Source organism: Carex rostrata, chromosome 21 (genome assembly GCF_964058835.1).
Source record: "Carex rostrata chromosome 21, lpCarRost1.2, whole genome shotgun sequence".
Lineage (NCBI taxonomy): Eukaryota > Viridiplantae > Streptophyta > Magnoliopsida > Poales > Cyperaceae > Carex > Carex rostrata.
The window spans coordinates 5,456,988-5,476,563 of record NC_135938.1 but is presented as its reverse complement, the minus strand read 5'-3'; the positions used below and the strand labels follow the sequence as shown (position 1 = coordinate 5,476,563).

Below are 19,576 nucleotides of genomic sequence, written 5' to 3'. Positions count from 1 at the left end.
GTCACGCAAAATATGAGATATCTCAGAGGATGCGAATTCAGCGCTTGATGGCTACAGAAACATTTTATAATCAAAAGAAGAAAATCAAATTACGAATTTTACATAAATCAAAATTGGCAGTTGATAGAGTCCGATTGAGATAGATTTCGGATGACAAATTCAAATTATTTAAACTGATTTACTTGACATATAATTTTTTTATAATTTTAATTTATTTTATTATCAAGTCAAACAGTAAAAAATATTAAAAAATAAATGTATTAAAATTAATTTAAAAATACTCACATTTAACCGCTTAATTTAGTTATAAATAAATTCGAAAAATTAATAAAATTACATTTAAATGTACAACTAATAAAATAAATTGATTTGAATCGTTTAGATTCATCATTGATTTAAAAAATTCTAAAATTAATGTTATATAGACTAAAATAACACTAATATGATAGTGACCATGCTCCACTTGATATTAGAAGGCAAAATTGAAATCTGTAACCTAAATACTTGTCCTTCAAGGATTCGAACTGGCCCATAAAAAGCAATAAAAGGCAGCATTTGCGGGCTTATTTTGCATATCAGCACCAGTGAAGCAAGGAGTTCTCATCTCGTTGAGCCTCGACATTAGAAAAGATTAACAAACCACAAGCAAAAAATAGTTGACTGGGTTTTAAAAGAAGGTCAATCTCGGCTGTTTACGGATCTATAGACGGTGTGTTACTGTTTTTAGTACATTAATGGGACTAGGTATATCCAATGTTATAATAATTGGATCGGACATCAATCCGGTTGAGCCTCAGATCACTGGTTTATCAATTAAACCTATCAGACCGGTACATTAATCGGTTGGACCGTTGTCTTTCCAATAACAAAAAATATATTATTTTTACTACAATTTTATAATTACAAGCTGTGATAATATTGATACATATAGCTTTATAGCTTTAGCATACTTAAAAGACAAGGGTCACTTGTCATCGTTAATCAGTAGAATTAAAAAAAAACCTAAGATTTATATCAAATAAAAATATATCCTATGCTTCCATTGAAAAATACTCATATTTTAAAAACTAAATTTATAGTACTGTACGTTCATTAAACATTTCAATTTATATGTTAAGCATAGTATATTAAAATGAATCAACTTTTATCTAAAAGGAATAGAAACTAGGTATAATCAAAATCAATGACTTTCCATTTGAATAGATAACGTTCATAATTTTTTGTGTCTTTCAAATTCATAGAATCTATATATGAAGAAAAAAATCTAAATTAAATTATATTGGCAGATTTTGTGCACTTCCTTTCTTATTTGATTCTTTAAATTTGCTTTCATTTCGTTGCTCAAATAGGAAAGTTATGCCAATATAACCGTGGGTTTATGGTTCACTCGGTCCGGTTTTTGAAATTAAACAGGCCGGATTAATTAGATTTTTCCAGTTGATATACATATATCCGATCTTACTAATGAACCAAACCGGAATCAATTCGGGCCCGGGTTTGATACCAGTGATTATCAAAGAATCTCCCTTTACGGCAGAATCTACAATTCTACACTACCACCAAATAGCTAATTTTAAAGTATCATGCCACTTTAGACTTTTTTGAACAAAAGTGGGACATTATGCTCCACCAGTTTCTTTTTTCTCTTAAAAAGACCTTATTACGACAATAATGTTGTCAATTCTGTGATGTTTCCTTCCACCGGTATTCAGTACAATCATAACCTGTGTGTCTGTTATACTCGTATCTACTAATCTACGTTAGCATGACAAAATCAAAGAACCTTGAGACTCTAAAAGAGTTGAAGTTGAACAAAAAGCACCGGCTTATGAACACTGGTGCATCAAAGGTATCAGTTAACTCTCACCTTTCACATAAACCTATCTGATATGGCGGCAGCACCAAGTAAAGCAAAGAAGCATGACAAAGAAACAAAGTCTCTAGCACCAACTGAAGGCTCTTGGAAGTAAAATTTGTGATTGTCACACTCACCATCAAATCCTCTGGCAATCATCGCCTGCCAGGAAAAATACATTGTCATAGGATACAAGCACTATATACACTAGTATGAGTTTGGCCCGGAATCTACCTATTGTTAGATATCTAATGTCAAAATCAAATACTGCTGTCTAAAACAAAATTTGGAGAACTTCAAAAGTAACATATCAAACAACTCACCTGGGAAATCTGCTCCGAGTGGTTAAAAATATTTGCAAATATCCTTCGGATATAGGATACGAAAACTGCATGAATCAAACACAGTCAATTGTTTCTGAATTTCCACAACAAGTGCCAATTGAAAATCAAATTATCTAGCACTCACTATCTAATGTCTCCAAATTTGACAACCGACTCCAATTTATACGCCGTGCCACTATTGCTACGGCAGCATCTCTTACCTAAATTTAAATTGTCAAAAAATCAAATTCATAATACTTTATCCTTTAAATAATATTACCAATTTGGGGTTCTGAAATTACATAATAGTTTACATCACACCCACACAAATAACATTTTCCATGTTTGCATCCGAGAGCCAACATTTTTTAGTTATTTGCAAATAATAGGCAACACTAATATAGAGGTTTGAGATAAAATTGTCCAAATTGTCCTTCCTCATTTCAACTCAGATAAAATTGCTTCCCAATTGGTTGATGCATCTTCAAAACCAAAATTTGTCGGTCCAAATGCTATATTGATTTTGAAGTTTCGATTCAATTAGAATGTGCAAGAAGAGAAACCTTATCAGGGAAAAGACAAAATTTCTCCACAACTAACAGAACACATTTTTTTCATGTCTAACCAAAAAATGTTGGATTTTAGTGGCTTGCATACAAAAACTCACCTCATCAAATACTAGACTGATAAATCTCAAAGAAAGAAGAAGAGTTAGTGTTATTTCAGAAACTGGTACACCAACATTCCTCAAAGGAGCCATGAACCACCATAGTGCAAAAGCAAACATCTCAGGAGGAGTTGTTGACAAGCATAAACTGGCACTTTGGAATATCTGCACCAAAAGTGTCTTAATTAGAGAGAGGAACAGAGAGAGATTTAATTTCAAGCTCAGTATTGTATCAGTCAAAAGGAACTATATCTTTTGATGTAGTTGCTCTTTGGTTGAAGTCTCAAAAATTAAGTACAAGTAGTACTGATGCCTTACATTATGTGCTGATGTGAAATTTTATGGAATAGACATACCTATCTTGTTCTCAGAAAGTCAGAATCAAAGTAAACTAATGTTTTATGTTCTAGGACCTAGGCCACAGAATAGTGTTGTTAGATAAAGCATCAAGACCATGCAATGACTACCTGAATCATCTCCAGAAATCTCATTGAGTGAATAAAAACCAAAGATGTAACTAGAACAAAATATTGTGACGTGATGGCAAAAGGAAAGGGGGCGGTCCAATGTCCGATCAGAGCCGTCCGATCAGCGTTAAGATTAGTGTATTCATTTAGATTCAAGGGGCGGATTTTAAAAATAAATCGTCTGCGCGAATCTCAAAGCGGATCAAACGGCTCCGATCAGGCATCTGACCCCGGTTCTGATGGCAAAACGCATGCTTATATGCAAAACCACAAGAACAATCTCGTTCCCTTCATTCTTTAACCATTTTTTTTAAGGTTCATTCTTTAACCATTTAAGGGAGTGGATTATCTAAACAAATTTACTTTAACATACAACATAATCTTCAAAATAAATTGTACTATCCATATAAAGGAAAAAAAAAAAAAAACAGAGAACATACTGTAAAGGTCAAGCATGCAGAAGTAGTCGCCACTGATAGGCCTTTCCTGGTAAACTTTAGCGGTCCCAACTTAAAAATGGAGTAAGAGTAACCTTGAATGGAGGAAGGAAGGTTTGGCAATCCTGTAAGAGATGAAGGGGGAGTTCTTGTCTGGACCATTGGGGCCACACTGTCAGACCCTAATCCCAGCATAATGAACAGTATCCCCGATAGCAATGCAACCCTTCCCAGTTGATCCTAAATCACATTGAAGGTTTCAGAGTTAGCCTTATATTGGTTTGGTATTAATATTGGAACACTGTTTTGGTACATTCCTTTATGTTTCATTCATGTTATTTAATATGCACACAGTTGAAGCCTCATTTTGTGATTAAATTTATCAAAATTAAAGATGAGAGAGAAAATGATACAACTCAGGCAGTTGTCTCTTATTGCTAAACAAAGAAAATAGGAGCTAATCCGTAAAATGCTTACTCTAGTAAAATTTAAAAGGAAATAAACCAAAATTTGAATAGAATATCAATATTAAAAGAAAATTAACAGATAGCACAAATAAAAATCACATCTTACCTTCCAGACATCGCTTGGAAGAGTCCAAATTGACAGTAGAGAAAGAAACAACACCAAAGCAAGGCGCATGTAGAAATGTGACCTAGCTGGTATGAGGACAAGACCCAAAAGCCATACCTACACAAATGCATATCATTTCAAAATGTTCCAATTACGCCAAACATACGATACGTAACATGAAGAATCACAAAATAAAAATTTAATCTTTACCAATTTGACACGAGGGTCGAGGGAATGGAGAAAGGTGCGAGGTGCGTCAATGAACTGACAAATGGGGCCCGAAGTGGCTCCAGAGATTAGCCTAAAAATTTTCTCTGGGGAGAAACCGACGCCGAGAGGGATCCAAGACATCCATTTCGGCGCTTCTCTGCCATCGCCGGAGCTGCGAGAGGCCGAACAGCTTACCAGCAAAGTGCATCTTCGTCCAGTTACTTTGAGTGGTCGGGTCGGTTTGTTAGGGGAAGAATTGGAGAGTAGAGAAGGGGAAGGAATGAGGTGGCGCGGTGGTCGGGAGCAGAGGAGAGTGGCACTGGTAGAGATAAAAGGCGAACTGGAGAGGTAGAGTAGGTGGCTAGTCATGGATGGAGAAAATGCGAGTCACCTCTGAGAGACTCAGATGCTCACTGTTCGTCTCTTTTGGTGGGAAGCCCATGGGCCCAATCTCCAGTCAGCTGCATTGCAAGCTTAAAACGGGTATTCCAGCCCAGATGCTATCTTTTTTATTAGGATAGTGATGATTTCTCTTTTTATAATTTGTCATAGTGATAGCAGGTTCATATTTCTCTTATTACAATTTCTTTTTTCACTTTATCATTGATTGAATGTTTTATTAAGGGGATTGATGGTGCCACTGGTAGGGATGATGTTGTAAAGGTTGTATCATGAATAAATGAAACAGGTGGTAATGGTATCTCTACTATTTTCTTTTAAAAAGGGGATTCTTAGTGCCTCACCATGGCAAAACCATGCTTTTTTCATAGGCAAGAGAACGCTAGGTAACTAATAGGGCTTATTATTTATTAAACAAATTTTCAAGCTAAATTAATTACACAAATATGAACAAATTTCACTCAAAGAACGGAAACAAACAGTTGAAATTACTTTTATGACCAATTACCAGCATCTAATTATCTTCATTCTTCACCAATCATAATTACAAATTAATTACAATCAAACAACACACTTTAACAATGAAAGAATACAAGAACAGTGAATAGGAAAGACCAGCATGGCATAAGAAATCAATCCGTTCACATTCACCATTTGTACAAAATAATCACAACATGTAGCAGATTTTACAGCTGATAAATGGAATATCTGTGCGGGTGTGTGCACGCGTGTAGATTCAATTTATACCCTTCCGATGAGGGTGGATCCAGTTAGGGTTGAAGGTGCAGTGGCGTGGATGGATCCGGCGCAAAAGAGTTGAGTTCCAGTTAGAATGATCGTCAATGTCTCCAAAGCTCTCTGTGATAATTAACAAACATAATGCATTAATTTACTTAATAGTCATTTGGAATTTTAAATAATGAATTTGGATTTGAAACAGAGATAATGAGATTAAAATAAAATGAAATAAATTCTTACTAGGCTTGCTGGCCTCCAACCTATGCTTATTTCTTTACATGCCAACCTGCATTTGAAGCTTAATTAAGAATCAATTGGAATATATGAACTTCAAATGATATCACTTTGGCTCGACGACAAATTCATGCTCATATATAGAAGACCAAATAGTCATATCAGTGTAGTGCTTTGCTAAAACAGATTGTTAAATTTTACTGTTCAATTTGAAAGCTATATGTCAAAAAAAAAAAAAAGTCTCAATGAGGTTACCCCATGGCAAGAACTGTGAGAGCCCAAGTGATGATCGAAGAGGCAGCAGCCGACAAAATGCTGGCCGGCCTCGCTTGCATAACTTCTTGCAATCCTGTGAGCGAGGTCATCACTCCTACTACCCCAGCAAACAGCGAAAATATCACAAAAAATCCCGTTGCAAGGTTGCCGATTGGAAAGTATATTGGAAATATCCGAGCCGGCGCTTGAAGTCCTGACACTATTCATTGTATAAAATAATAAACAAACAGTATATTTGCTAAAATCGGGTGCTAATGATCCCGTATTATATTTCAAAAGCTTCAAAATTAATTCAATTAATTAAATTAGGAGGGTTTAGATTTCCTTGGAAAATATACTTACAAGAAGAAGGTGTCTTGTCGATGCTGTAATTGATGGCCCAGCCGGCAATCACCGCCACGGCAACATACATAATTAAATTCACAAATAGAAGAAAAGTAGCAGCAGATTGTGGGCCCTTAGATGCCATTACGGATAGAGAAGAGAGAACTTTGATTTAACAAAGGAAGAAGAAAAAATCCTTTGGTCTGAAGCTTGAGCAACTCATGTTGCTCTTTATATATTTGAAAAAGGTGGAGAGGAAAACTCCAATTGAGGGTTTTGAATTGCTGTTATTCCTTGCTTAACTATACAGTTATCCTTCATTCTAGATGTGACAATTAAGTTGGTTTAGAACAAATGTAGTCCAATTCCTTCCTTCGTGCGCTGGCTAGAAATTGATTTATAGATTATTATAAATTTATCGGTTGGTGAACTGCAAACAATCCGGAGCTTCATATCGACCATACCAAAATCCGATCCATTAATCAAGAAGAGACGGTTAAATTAGTGGGCTAAATTAAGTCGGTTGCTCCCTTTTCGTAAAATTGGAAAAGCAACAACTAGTAGATTCTTTTCTTCTCAAAGAGCAGCTGGGTTTTCTTCCTTTCTTTTTTTTTATTTTATTCTAAAAGCAAGGCTATGATATGCAAGAACTATTTTCAGGGACTTTCGTACAGTAGGATGTGGCTTTAATAGAAATCAGTAGATTTATCCACTATTATTCAAAAAAAAAAAAAGTTTGCACAAAATTGAGTGTATTATTTTATAATTGTTCCAATAGTAATTTGCAGTATAGTTGTTAATTTTGATGTTTTAATTACTTGAAATGACTCTAAAATTAATTAGCGTAATCATATTTTAAGCTTGCATTTTCAAGTAAAACGTTTTACTATCATTTTTTTTCGTAAAAATTAGTGCATTTATTTGAGGTTTGACGATCAATTTTCAAGGTTCAATCACTTCGTATTATCCCAGAATTAATCTAAAGAAAGTATCTATTACGAATATTAACATGCTGGGAATGCCATACATACTGCTCTTATTTTTGGCGTAATAAATACTTTTACGATGGTTTCTGTAAGTTAAGAGATATTATCCGGAGCATAATACAGTGAATTTTGATATTTTTTAAAATGAGAAGACATCTAATCGGTATGCCGTTCAGTCTAAACGTTATTTAAGACAGAGATTTCAGCTAAAAAAAAAGAGACGTGATAACAGTCTTCCAACTCTAACAATCAAAGACTTTAACGGTTAGGCAACTTCTGACGCTTACCGTATTTAAAAAAGTCAACACCGATCAGATTAAAGAAAATCAACAAATCTTAATAGTGTTTTATCATTTCTTTTAATTAGTCTTAATAGTGTTTTATCATTTCTTTTAATTAGTCTTAATAGTGATAACTCCTCCCAATTTACCTCCAAGTCAAAAAAATATATATATATTTCTTTCACTCAATCTAAAACTACTTGATTTTCTCTTTCAAATTAAATAAGACCACGTGTAGTATATTCATTTTCAAATCTCACTCTCACATTGATTCAATTATTGAAAATATTCAATCCCTTTGTGGTTTTTCCTCTTGATTTTTATAATATACATATATATGTATTTTATTTTCCGCCATATCATTTTTTTAGAAGTGTATCGTTTTCCTACGGGAAATTATAAAAAAAAAAAGAGAGCATGGAATACGTTTAAATATGTTTATCTGTTTTCATTTTACATAAAACCAACATATATTTTTGTTAATTAGAGTCTGGAAGAGTCTGGGCTGTCAGTTCTATTTTAATAATCTGTCTCGAGCTTTTCAAAATATTTGCACCAGCCGGGAATCGAACCCGGGTCTGTACCGTGGCAGGGTACTATTCTACCACTAGACCACTGGTGCCTTGTGTTCTTCAGTAATAATGTTATATTAATTAATGAACAGTACAGATAATCATCACCTCAGTTATCTAACAAATTCGAGTGATCTAACGTGGAGCTTTTCATAATGTAACAGAGTCTATAACCTGGATTCGGAATGACAGTGAAAACAAAAACTCATCGAAGGTCAGTGAGAAAACTAATTAAAAGCTTTCATCTCCGCTTTCACTCTTTCACAATCAATCAAATTCATTGTTCAAACGTTAAAAACAATTGCTAATTAATTGTATAGATGTAGGAGTTGTAAAATTAAATTTAAAATTAATTTTTCTTTACTCTCTAACAACTATTTAAAATTGGTAATGAATTTTATGGATGGAGATGCTCTCCGCAACGAGAAAAAGTCCATAGTCTGTACAACGCCTCTATCTTCTACAGAGCCTCTCTCAAATGACTCCTGTTTCTCGGATAAAATGTAGTATGTGTTTGTGTTTTTCTTTACTTCTTTTTATAATAGGTCCTCAAATTATCAAAGTTTTTCATCACTAGGCAATATTTTATAAAAAATATACAGACGTGGACAATCAAAGTAGACTATTTCTAAATGCTCAGGTGACATCCATCTGTTTTCACAGAGAGGAAAGGGTCCATAGGACCGAACTCCTCAACTGTCTATGAAAAATGGATTAATTTAATTAACAAATTTACACTCATCAAATTTGTTCATGTGAATCAACGTGTCAGTATCCATCAGATTAGCAAAGAATACACTTTAGGTTTGCACCCATATCAGCCCCACAAGACATACAATCATCTAGTCTACCTCAGACTTTTAAAACTTTTACCATGGAATTCATCCCCAAGAAACTAATAAATTCAAATTTTACCCAACTTCTACCACCTAAGGTTAATAAATAATGAGAGACAAACACCAAGCATGCTATAATGGCTTGTGAAATTTTGATCTAAAACGTAAAAACTAATAGTAACACAAGCGACTTGCAAAAGCAACAAATCTTCGATGCCTTCTGTTTTGACAGGAACATAGTTTTGTCCTCTGTCTGATTTACCTTGTCAGCTAGAAATTACAGGCTGAAATGTCTAAAATCTAAATCCATAGTAATTATTTGCTCTCTAAAATGTCAAAACTGGATCCATTATAAGTTTTCTACTTGCAAAATTTCTACCAACCCAATAGCAGAAGCTTCAACAAGGCCATACGAACATAAAGACCATTCTTTGCCTGTCTGAAATATGCCGCTCTTGGATCATTATCCACTTCCACAGTTATCTATAAGTATAGGAACAGTGTCAATTTCAAAAAGTAAAGAAGTGCAATAGGTCATTATTAATTTGGTTTAAGTTTCAATCTTCTATATAATTTTGCTTTAATATTTTACTGTGTGAGGTCTATCACCATTTGAACTACACCTATGGTTCGAATAAAGGCTAATCATAATAAAACAAAAAAAAATACCAAGTACCTTTACCAATACGTATACTCATGCCACTATGTAACATGCAAAAAAATATTCCTTGGAAACACATTGATCGTCTAATATAGGAAAATACTAATATTAACAAATGAATTACCTCATCTAGCCGAGGAAGCGGATGCATTACCACCGCATGCTTTTGCATAACATTTAGCACCTTTGTATCAACTATATATTTCCCTCGAGCCGCTTCATATAAGTCTATTCTCTCTCCAAATCTCTCCTTTTGGATCCGAGTCTGATAAACTATGTCACACATAGAGGCCACCTCCAATAAATCAGCGCTCTCTTCCCATTCAACCCCACTCCTTGTTAAATAGTCCTTTATATCATCCTAAAAAAATTAAAAAAAAATTAAAAGCACATTAATTGTAGTAACTATTTCTGTCCTTGATGGTACATCAAAGGTTGCAAACATACTAGAAGAATTTCAATGAACCCTAAATTCTGATTCCTTTCTACCGAATATTAAGGACAGGCATGAGGCATACATGTAAATTTGATATTTAGGAAATGCAAAATGGAAACACAAAGATGTGGTATTGAACAATTGTACCTTCATTTTGACCACATCGGGAGAGACAAAATAGATCTTAATATCCTGGTACATGGCAATTAAGTAAGCAAGGGATCGAACGGTTCGTCCGTTGGCAAGGTCCCCTACTAATCCCAGTTTAATCCCATCTAATCTTCCTAGTTCTCTTTTTATTGTGTACACATCCAATAAAGCCTGAAACAAAATAACAAAAGATAAAAAAAGAGGTGATTTTAAGACATAATTGCAATGCATAGACTGAAAGTTCACAAAAGTCTCCCCATTATTAAGAAATTGCAGAATAGACACCCCCCAGCACAAAACTATTATTTGTAAATATAGCATACCGCGTGCATATATCAAATATTAAGCCCATGCAGTAAGCTGCTCTTGCAGCACCGACCAATACTCTTCAATCATAGAACAAAGATTAATTGACAAAATGAGATATAGTTCTTACTAAAACAACAATTAAGTTTGTTTCTGTTTAAATTTTAATCGAAATTTGTATAGTCAAAAACCAAGTTTAATCAAGGCAATTTCATCATTCTAATACAAAGTTATTCAAATCAACTAATCTGTGTTGCAAATAATTAACTACACTGACACAAGTTTTGAACTTCATACCAAGGTGAGTAGTAGTTTTGAAATTATTAGCTAAATTAGGAGCATGTACCCAAATTAACGTGAAGAATTTGCCGCAAACAGATACCATGCTAGCTTTTTGAGCTTTAAAAAGAATTGTCTTAAAACAAGTTTTAAGTCGATTTATTTGGGAGCTTTTTGTAATTTTCTCATAATGTAAGCAATAATTTTCAATTTCACATGACCAAATAAATTCACAGTTATTCTGTGTACAACTGGTTTCGAAAAGAAACCCTAGTTAGTGTTATGATTATCCTAAATCCTCCAGTAATTTAAGGATTTATCTTCCAGTAATTTAAGGATTTATCTTCCAGTCTCACATGACCAAGTAGTGAGGACTTTAATTACTACCGCAAGACTACCTCATTATCTTTTGATTGGTAAAGATGGCATGGGTAGATTTTGCCAATTTATTAAAAAGTACCAGGATAATTCATATCAGTAGCATGTACTATACAACAAAAAAGACACCGGAGGAATCTCATACAAGCCTAACCTCTTTTAAGCGAAGAGAAGAATCAATTACAAAACTCAAATGAAATATACAATGCAAAATGTAATTTGATTATTTACCTGTGTGGGATGTTGACCGGGTCCATCTCCAGCGTTAATTATAGGTATTTTTGCAGTAGCTGCAGCTCTCTTAGCAGCACCACCCTCAAAATGTCTCAGAACAATTATATCAGAGTATCCTTCTACTGTCCTTATTGTATCTACAAAATGGCCATACATAAGTACCCGAAACAAATTAATGTGATGTGCTGTATTTAGTGTTTTTAAATGCGGCCGCATCTAGAATTCCATGCAGTCCCTCTTATGCAGTTCTAAATATGCGATCCGCATATGCGGATATGCGGACCGCATAAGCGGATATGTCGACTGTATAGGTGGACATACGGGCCGCATACGCGATCCAAGCGGCTCCTCCCAAATCCGAAAATGTCTAGGCTAGAACACCATTATATTATAAATTAGTTTTATTTTATGTATATTCTTTTAACAAATCATAGTAAAACCGCATATGTACTTCCGAATTAAAATCCGCATAAGCGGATGTGGTGGCCTTCTGCATGCATGAACTTTACCACATTTAAAAACACTGGTTGTATTGGACGCTTAAGACATTTTAAAGAAAAGACAGTTTCATCTTGAACCAATAAATTGCCAAGATACCACATATGCCATAAAAATGTTGAGTACCAAACATGCCACCCCACAATGAATAGGCAAAATTTCTAGGGGGGTTCTAGATTAATTGTAAATACCTAATTAGCTATTATACAAAAGTACTTATGCACTGACTTCATTTTATCCATAATGCACATTTTCACAGCACAAGTGATCCTTTGTATTGTGAAAACTTAAGTTAACACCTGTTGTGAAATTGTCTTAAATTAGATAGTTCAATGCATATTTCCTGAAGTTGTTCAAAATATTCATATGCCTGCACCTATTAAGTTACTACACATAAATAACCAAAAATGAGAAAGATGTTTGGAATGGTTTGAAGAGCAATATTAAATAAAAGTTAGTACAGGTACTTTAGTCACTACACATAAATGCCTGTTCCTATTAAGTCTCTTCATGAGGTTGCATTTTTCTCATTTCGCAGAGTATACACAGCAATTGAAGTTTATATTGGCAAAGATAGCATCTTGCATACAAGTTCATCCTACTACCCGCTTTGTAATTTTGGGAAGGCTAAAATGAAAAACAAAGACAACCTGGGGACTGAAAAAGAAAATCAACCAGCCCATTTTTATTCTGGGGCCTTAAAAAAGAAAGGCAAATTATTCTTCTGGTTCTCCCTTCGTGGCAGCCCCATTTTAAACAGATATAATTTTTTTTTTCTTATTTTACAACACTCCAAATATAATTCACATTTGCAAACACTAAATTGAAGTTTCCTACAAATATTTCTAGTTTTCAACTACTCAAAATACTAGGAGCTAACAAAATGTACCTACCTTCTAGGGTTTCACCCTTGGCAGCTGAAGAGAACTCTCTTGCATTTTCAGTTGTAAGTACCTCTCCACCGAGCCTTTTCATGGCAGACTCGAACGAAAGCCTTGTTCTTGTGGAAGGCTCATAGAATAGAGTGGCCATTAAGTACCCTTTAAGCATGTTACTCCCAGGAGAGCTTGCATTTCTTTCAATTTCCTCCATATCCTGCGCCACTTCGAAAATTCCATTCAAGAGGTCTCGATTGAACTGTTGAGATTCAATTACATCTTCAAGCTGGAAGCTGGTCTTGATGGGGTGGGCATGGCATTTAAGAGCAGAAAAGGGGACAAAGAAAAATGGTTTGTTGAGTTGGATCTGTTTGTAGGGTTTAACAAAAGAGGCTGGAGAAGCGAATGAGCGAAGCGCCATTGAAATATGTATGCAGAGAGGGTTTGGTAATTGAGGTAAAGCAATTGAGGGGTTTTAGTGGAGTGAATTAGATATCTTGTGGACCTATTGTAGCAATGGAAGCTGAAACATCACTTAAATCTTTTTCTATAAAATTTTCCTATAAATTTATAATGTGTTTTTTTCATGACTTTCGTGCTCTATAGGAGTTAATTATTTGGAGTTAGCTAATTTTTACTTTCTGTAATCATCAGCATATATACAAACACTCAGAAAGACAATGAAGATACAATCTAATATGCTAATAAAAAGAGCATAGAAAAGAACATATTTACTATGTATGAGTGTGTATCACTGGGATGATTAGTGCAAAATGTGGATTTGGTCAAGAAAGTTAGGATTAAGGAAAAATGTGTATCACTGAAATATGCTTTGAGCAGAAGGTTGTATTGCACCATGGGTTTGGTAGTGGACCAGCTGGTATCAGTTTCAGTTATGAGGATAGAGGTATTGTATGTTATGCTTCATGCATACTATTGCAGTCTTCAATAATCAATTTCAGATTTGATAAGTTCTCTATATCAATTGCATTATCAAGTACTGAGCTATAGCTCTACAATTTTGTGGTTTCGGGGGGGGGGGGGGGGGGGGGGTGAGATTTTCAATGCAAAAGTGTTCTCTAATCCATCTTCCAAACACAAATGGAATTACAGTAAGACTGGTACAGTTGTCAAGGGCACTCAATTTCTATCCTGCTTGGAATAGAACCACTGACGAGCAGCCCCTGAGATGGCCGCTTAAAACCTTGATATTGCCTTATTGCGTACAACTCCCAAATGTAAAATAAAAAGAACCAGAAATATTAGAAAATCGAAGAGAAAAAGGAGAGAAGCATAAGAAACATATCGATTTCTAGGTTGCGAACCTGAAGTGAGTCGTGCGGTGCTAGAGAGAGAGAGAGAGAGACCGCGGAGTTGTGCGCTCGGGAGAGAGAAGGGAGCAGGCGACGCGGCGAGAGAGAGTGAGAGGAGGTAAGAAGTCGGTGTGGGTTAAATCAGTAATCGGGTTTGAAATTCTGAATCTCTAAATTAAATTCGTTTCAGATAGCTCCGATAATTTACGCGACTCATTGATCAGTACTTGTGTTTTTCCAACAAATTTTAAAATTTTGCAATGAATTCCATCATTTAATATTTTTTGTCTCTAAATCTTGGTTTATAATATATGTAAGTTGTAAGTAACTGCAGTTTAGTTTATAACACACTGTTAATTTTTATGATATATAGTTACATAAAAATTTAGATCTACAATAATAGTGTCTAATATAAAAAAATAGAAAAATATTTTATAATGCATCTGAACACTTTATAGCAGTATAATTTTAAGATTTATGAATCATTAATTCTAATATATTATACTAGCGAAACTCATTTTTTGTTGAACTCGATTTCAGAAAGGTCCACAAATACCAAAAATACCCTTAAATTGGACATATTAATTCAAGAGCGATATGCCATGTTCAACATGCAACTGTTTTTGCGGAAAAAAAAATTCAATAAGAGTAATTTTTTTCCCCCACCGTACAAGGTATTTCAGTCATTCAAATTGAATCCGAACCCAAACCTATTCCAATTCTCACCTGGAAGCCGGACGCGCCCTTAAAATTTAATCAGAATGTGGCAAAATAAAATGAAATATGAATTTAGCGCAACGTTCCGTATCCGAATCATTTAGGCGGATTTGATTTCGGGTCAAGACAGATACGAATTTCGTATTAGTATTATCTGCTCCGAATTCGCTCCGTTTACACTCCTAAACTAATCGTCCCTTCATATAATATTATCACGTGAGAGATGTCTGCATATATATTTTGGCTTTCATTATAAATTTACAATAGAACATTTATCCTACAATATTTAACATAAAGTCAAAGCTTTTGTTTCTCTCTCTTAAAGTTTAAAGTATGTAGAAACAAAATCTACAATTAATAAATAAAAAACTAATTCTCAAGAAGGTCAGTTTAAAAAGCTTGACCCTGCAAAATAGATGAAGGTAATTAATTAATCACCAAAGGGCACTATGGAAGCTAAGGTCACCTATGAAGGTAATTGTTTTTATCTGGGTGGCACTGCAAAATAGAATCAAGACATATGAGGGGTGGCCAGGTTTCTTTTTTCATCAATCTTATCAAAAAATAGAATTGCCATCTTGCAATAATTTAATGCTGTCAGTGCTCTATGAAGGATTTCAGTTTTTGTTTGGAATTGGGATATATATTCTTAGGGATCAGAGAGTGGTGCATTCCATAATAATTCTACCATATGTCTGGGCATTTCATACTAGAACCAAAATGTTTCCAGTTTGAAATTTTTCGGTTGCGGGCATTGTTTTTGCATGTCAAGATTAAAGGGACGTGATCCGAAACGATCATTTCAAGGGCTTGTAGTGTTATAATGGGAAAAGTAAGGCTTCACATGGTGTACCCAATGGTTGATTGGAGATGGCAGAAAGATTTCATATTGGTTTGACGTGTGGAATGAATATCCAAGAGCAACACTGAATTTGGTTCATGAACCAAACATATCTCTCCAAGAGGCATGGCCACGATTGGATGCTATTAACCCGAATGAATCAAGACTGTCACTCATCCAATTTTCAGATGGTGAAGATCGCATCTCATGGAAATGGGATAGTAAAGGTGTATGAGATACTGTGTATGGGAGGGAAAACCAAATGCGCTTTCAATTATGTATGGTCTGCGAAAATTACACCTTCGGCAAAAATCTTTGCATATCTGGCACTACGAGATAGGATCATGACAAGAGAAAGGTTGAGGAGCAAAGGAATGCAAACACCCATGATGTGCGTATGTTGCTCTAACTGCTCAGTTGAATCACTAGTCCACCTAATTTTCCTTTGCCCATTTGCAGTTGAGGTATAGTTCCATGTCGCAGCATCTCTAAAAAGACATATCATGAAGGTGGCAGGCACAGTAACATTAATTTGGCAAAATTTATGGGAGATGGTGAAATCTCTGGGAGGCATGAGTAAAAAGGATTGGGTATCCAGATTCGTATGTACCATATGGAACATATGGAAAAACAAGAATTGCATTATTTTTCGAAATCAGGGATTACCTGCACCACTGCTAGCTTCTAGGATAATTGATGGGATGAGGTTATGAATCATTGCTAAGACACAACACAAAGCATCCAGACAAGCACTCGAATAAAAGGCATAGTGAAATGACCATACCGACATACAAGGAAATGCTCTGGAACCTCTTTAGCCTCTAGTTTACCAACATCTGTTAACTACGTATCCATGCTGCTTTGTTTTAATACTCTGTATGCAGTTTTGCTTCACTTAATTTAATTTCTTGTACAACAAACCTTTTTTTGGTGCTATATATATATAATTGATCAGGTGGCAACTTCTGCCATTTTTCTCAAAAAAAAAAAGACATATGAGGGGTGTCAACGAATCAAACCGAATCGAACTTACTCTAGTTTGAGTTTGAGTTTGAATAAGATATTTGAACCGAACTGGATTTGATTTGTTTTGAATCAAACTAATTTCGAATCAAATTAATTGCAAACTACATATTTTTCAAATCGAAGTCAATCAAATTACGAACTATAAATTTTTTGTCAGCCCTAGTTATATCATAATGTATAGACAACCGCTTAACCATATACGTTGCTGGGACAACATGCAACTTGTAGCAAAATGTATAGACAACCGCAAGAGATTACGAGAAGGCGCCTCCGTGAATCGATTTTCATGGAATTTATATATTTCTTGTTTACATTATAATTTATGACTTGTGATATGAATTAAGACTCAGTGTGTGGGGATGTAAATAACTTTCACTTTTTTAATAAATTCGTTGGATGGGCTTTGCTTGACAACCTTCAAAAAAAAAGAAAAAAAGCTTGGCCCAGTACAACTAAAATTGAGCTTAGCATTTAATTAATACCACTCCATTATAAATTAAGAAAGGCAGCAATTAGAATTCTAAGCAAAATTATTATCAAGAAAATAAAATCAATAAATTACCACACACTCTAATAGCATTTATTAAGCAAATTTAAAATGAGAATAATGTTCCATTACACCTCTTGCATTGTAACTAAATTTGTTTGAATATTATTTCAGCTGTAACTGAGAGTCTTTTAAGCTTGCGTGACCTTGAAGTTTTGCAGTCTTTATTCTTGTCCCATATTGTCAGCCTTTCAAGCACAGGTGCATTGTTTAGTATGAATTTTGCAAATATATCTGACCAATCTAAACTCGGATGATCAAGTTTAAGTTGAACATCTCGAAGGCAAGAAAACAATTCATGTTGCCTGCTTTCAAGTACCTCATAAACGCCAAAAGCACATGAAGATAAAAGTGACTGGGACGGCAAATTTTTAGAAGTCAAATAAAAGTGGATATTTATATGGTTACAAAGTACATTATACTTACAAAATTGAAAAGATAAAAATGTTTAATTTTATATATACTAACCCATATTGTGAGTTTTTGTAGTTTTGGAGAATTCCGAAGCAAGAAAAGCGTAAATTTCAACTTCGCATCAAATAGTGGTAAATATATGCACATATCAGTTAAGTTCCTAAATAACAGAAGATTCTTCGTCGGCAAAGATTCAACCAAATAATCCTACATATAAAAGGACAAAGAAAGATAAATCTTTCATAAAATTCATAGTAAAATAAGATGGTTTAATAAGAAAATGCAAGTTAGCTAATTAATTGTTGCCTTCTTACCGGACGTTGACAGTATATAGAGAGGTAGTGAATGTGAGATATGGAACTGAGAGCTTGGACAAGATTGCGTCCAATTACCACTTTTGAGGTAGCGACGGTCGTCAAATCGTGGATAACAATCGAAGCTGCCACCAACTTAGGAGTTTGTAGATACAAATCTCCCAAATGACCCGTAATCTCCATTCTTTGAAGGTTCAAGGCATTAATTTTAAGAACACAATAAGAAAATCCATGTAACCTGAGTTCCTTCAAGAGAGGGCAACTCGAGATTAGCTTTGTCATGTCAGTCTCGTTGATTTTACATTCACCGATAAAATGGAGCGTTTGTAGTAGCTTAAGGCCGTTAAAATCTTCAGGTAGCTTGATCGCACAAAGACCGCTGACATTACATGGGTGCATTGACCATCTTCTCTTACAATCCAATTTTAAAATGAGTTTCCTTATTTGCATTTGTGATAATTTAAGCATCCATCGTTCGAAATCCTCTTCGTCAGGTTTTGCACCGGTAATCCTTAAAGTATGGACATCGCCATTATGAAGATTAAGAACTTGATCAATAAATCTAATGCTCTTTAAATCCTCTTCATGGGTCGGTACTATCATTGCATGAGAATTTGAGCTTTTATTTTCAATATCTATATATAAATTATGTATTTTACACCACGTGTGCTCCCATTCTTTTGATAAGATGCATGTTCTTACTGCCTCTTTTGTTGGCAAATATTCAAGGATTTTCTCCTTCATGCATTCTGGAAGGTTGTTGAATACATCAAAACTAGAATCACATTCTTTTTTAGGCTGAGAATCATCCATCGTTGACGCCCGAGTTGCAGTTCTTAATTATTGATTCTGCCAACATATTTGAGTCACATAAAATGCAAAATTACTACAAATTAATATACTTTACAGAGAGAAAAAAATTTAGAAAAACAAGATTAGGCTTCTACTCCATGCATAATATGTCCCAAATAGTTTTTGTTTCTTTCGATAGGGAGAACGACAGGACTCAGTATTAGACTCGATCTGTCACAAATACACAATATATCACATGAGATTATATAGTTATTAAAAGCGATATCGTAGAAGAGAATGCAAATTTCTTAAGAAGGTACATAACAATGGGTTAGGATTATGTATGCTTGTTGGGAATGAAATGGATATAGTGAAAATTAAAACATACCTTGAGCTAACACTAAACGAAGTTTGTAGACGGTTGAGGGCTAAAAGCTAGGAAAGTATATATAATTTAATTTATAGGCTAGAGCAAAGGAGAACGAATGATGGAGAGGGAGCAAAGTTTAATTTTTTTTTTTTAAAACCTTCACAGAAGCTGCGAAGTCGAGCGAAGTTTAATTGTAGACGATATTATTTTATTAGGAACCAACGTCCAACAATAGAAAATGAAA

General features: G+C 34.6%; 4 protein-coding genes and 1 non-coding gene across 6 annotated transcripts; all 5 read right to left on the bottom strand.

Moving 5' to 3' along the window:
- Positions 1–1,633: 1,633 nt before the first annotated feature.
- Positions 1,634–4,934, bottom strand: ABCI12 (cobalt ion transmembrane transporter). Its single transcript, XM_078322713.1, has 7 exons — positions 4,533–4,934; positions 4,323–4,439; positions 3,753–3,989; positions 2,846–3,010; positions 2,324–2,399; positions 2,179–2,243; positions 1,634–2,017 (listed from the first exon to the last, which is right to left on the bottom strand). The coding sequence occupies exons 1-7, from the start codon at positions 4,899–4,901 to the stop codon at positions 1,871–1,873; spliced, it is 1,176 nt and encodes a 391-aa protein (XP_078178839.1). The 5' UTR covers positions 4,902–4,934; the 3' UTR covers positions 1,634–1,870.
- Positions 4,935–5,370: 436 nt separating this feature from the next.
- Positions 5,371–6,709, bottom strand: LOC144573385 (AWPM-19-like family protein). The gene is made up of 4 exons (XM_078323164.1): positions 6,522–6,709; positions 6,159–6,378; positions 5,910–5,955; positions 5,371–5,789 (listed from the first exon to the last, which is right to left on the bottom strand). Exons 1-4 carry the CDS (start codon positions 6,646–6,648, stop codon positions 5,673–5,675), a joined length of 510 nt encoding a protein of 169 aa, XP_078179290.1. The 5' UTR covers positions 6,649–6,709; the 3' UTR covers positions 5,371–5,672.
- A 1,612-nt stretch (positions 6,710–8,321) lies between these two features.
- TRNAG-GCC (transfer RNA glycine (anticodon GCC)) lies at positions 8,322–8,392 on the bottom strand. The gene has a single exon. It is a non-coding gene; the product is annotated as a tRNA-Gly (tRNA).
- A 980-nt stretch (positions 8,393–9,372) lies between these two features.
- On the bottom strand, positions 9,373–14,459 carry LOC144573503 (aspartate carbamoyltransferase, chloroplastic-like). Of its 2 annotated transcripts, XM_078323287.1 has the most exons (6): positions 14,324–14,459; positions 13,014–13,503; positions 11,620–11,759; positions 10,423–10,596; positions 9,964–10,200; positions 9,373–9,661 (listed from the first exon to the last, which is right to left on the bottom strand). In XM_078323287.1, exons 2-6 carry the CDS (start codon positions 13,417–13,419, stop codon positions 9,554–9,556), a joined length of 1,065 nt encoding a protein of 354 aa, XP_078179413.1. In that variant the 5' UTR covers positions 13,420–13,503; positions 14,324–14,459; the 3' UTR covers positions 9,373–9,553. The 2 variants fall into 2 exon arrangements, with proteins under 2 accessions (XP_078179413.1, XP_078179412.1); XM_078323286.1 differs by lacking the exon at positions 14,324–14,459 and having other exon boundaries at positions 13,014–14,032.
- A 3,071-nt stretch (positions 14,460–17,530) lies between these two features.
- LOC144573671 (F-box/FBD/LRR-repeat protein At1g13570-like) lies at positions 17,531–18,983 on the bottom strand. Its single transcript, XM_078323446.1, has 3 exons — positions 18,171–18,983; positions 17,911–18,063; positions 17,531–17,797 (listed from the first exon to the last, which is right to left on the bottom strand). Exons 1-3 carry the CDS (start codon positions 18,981–18,983, stop codon positions 17,531–17,533), a joined length of 1,233 nt encoding a protein of 410 aa, XP_078179572.1.
- Between the last annotated feature and the right edge of the window lie 593 nt (positions 18,984–19,576).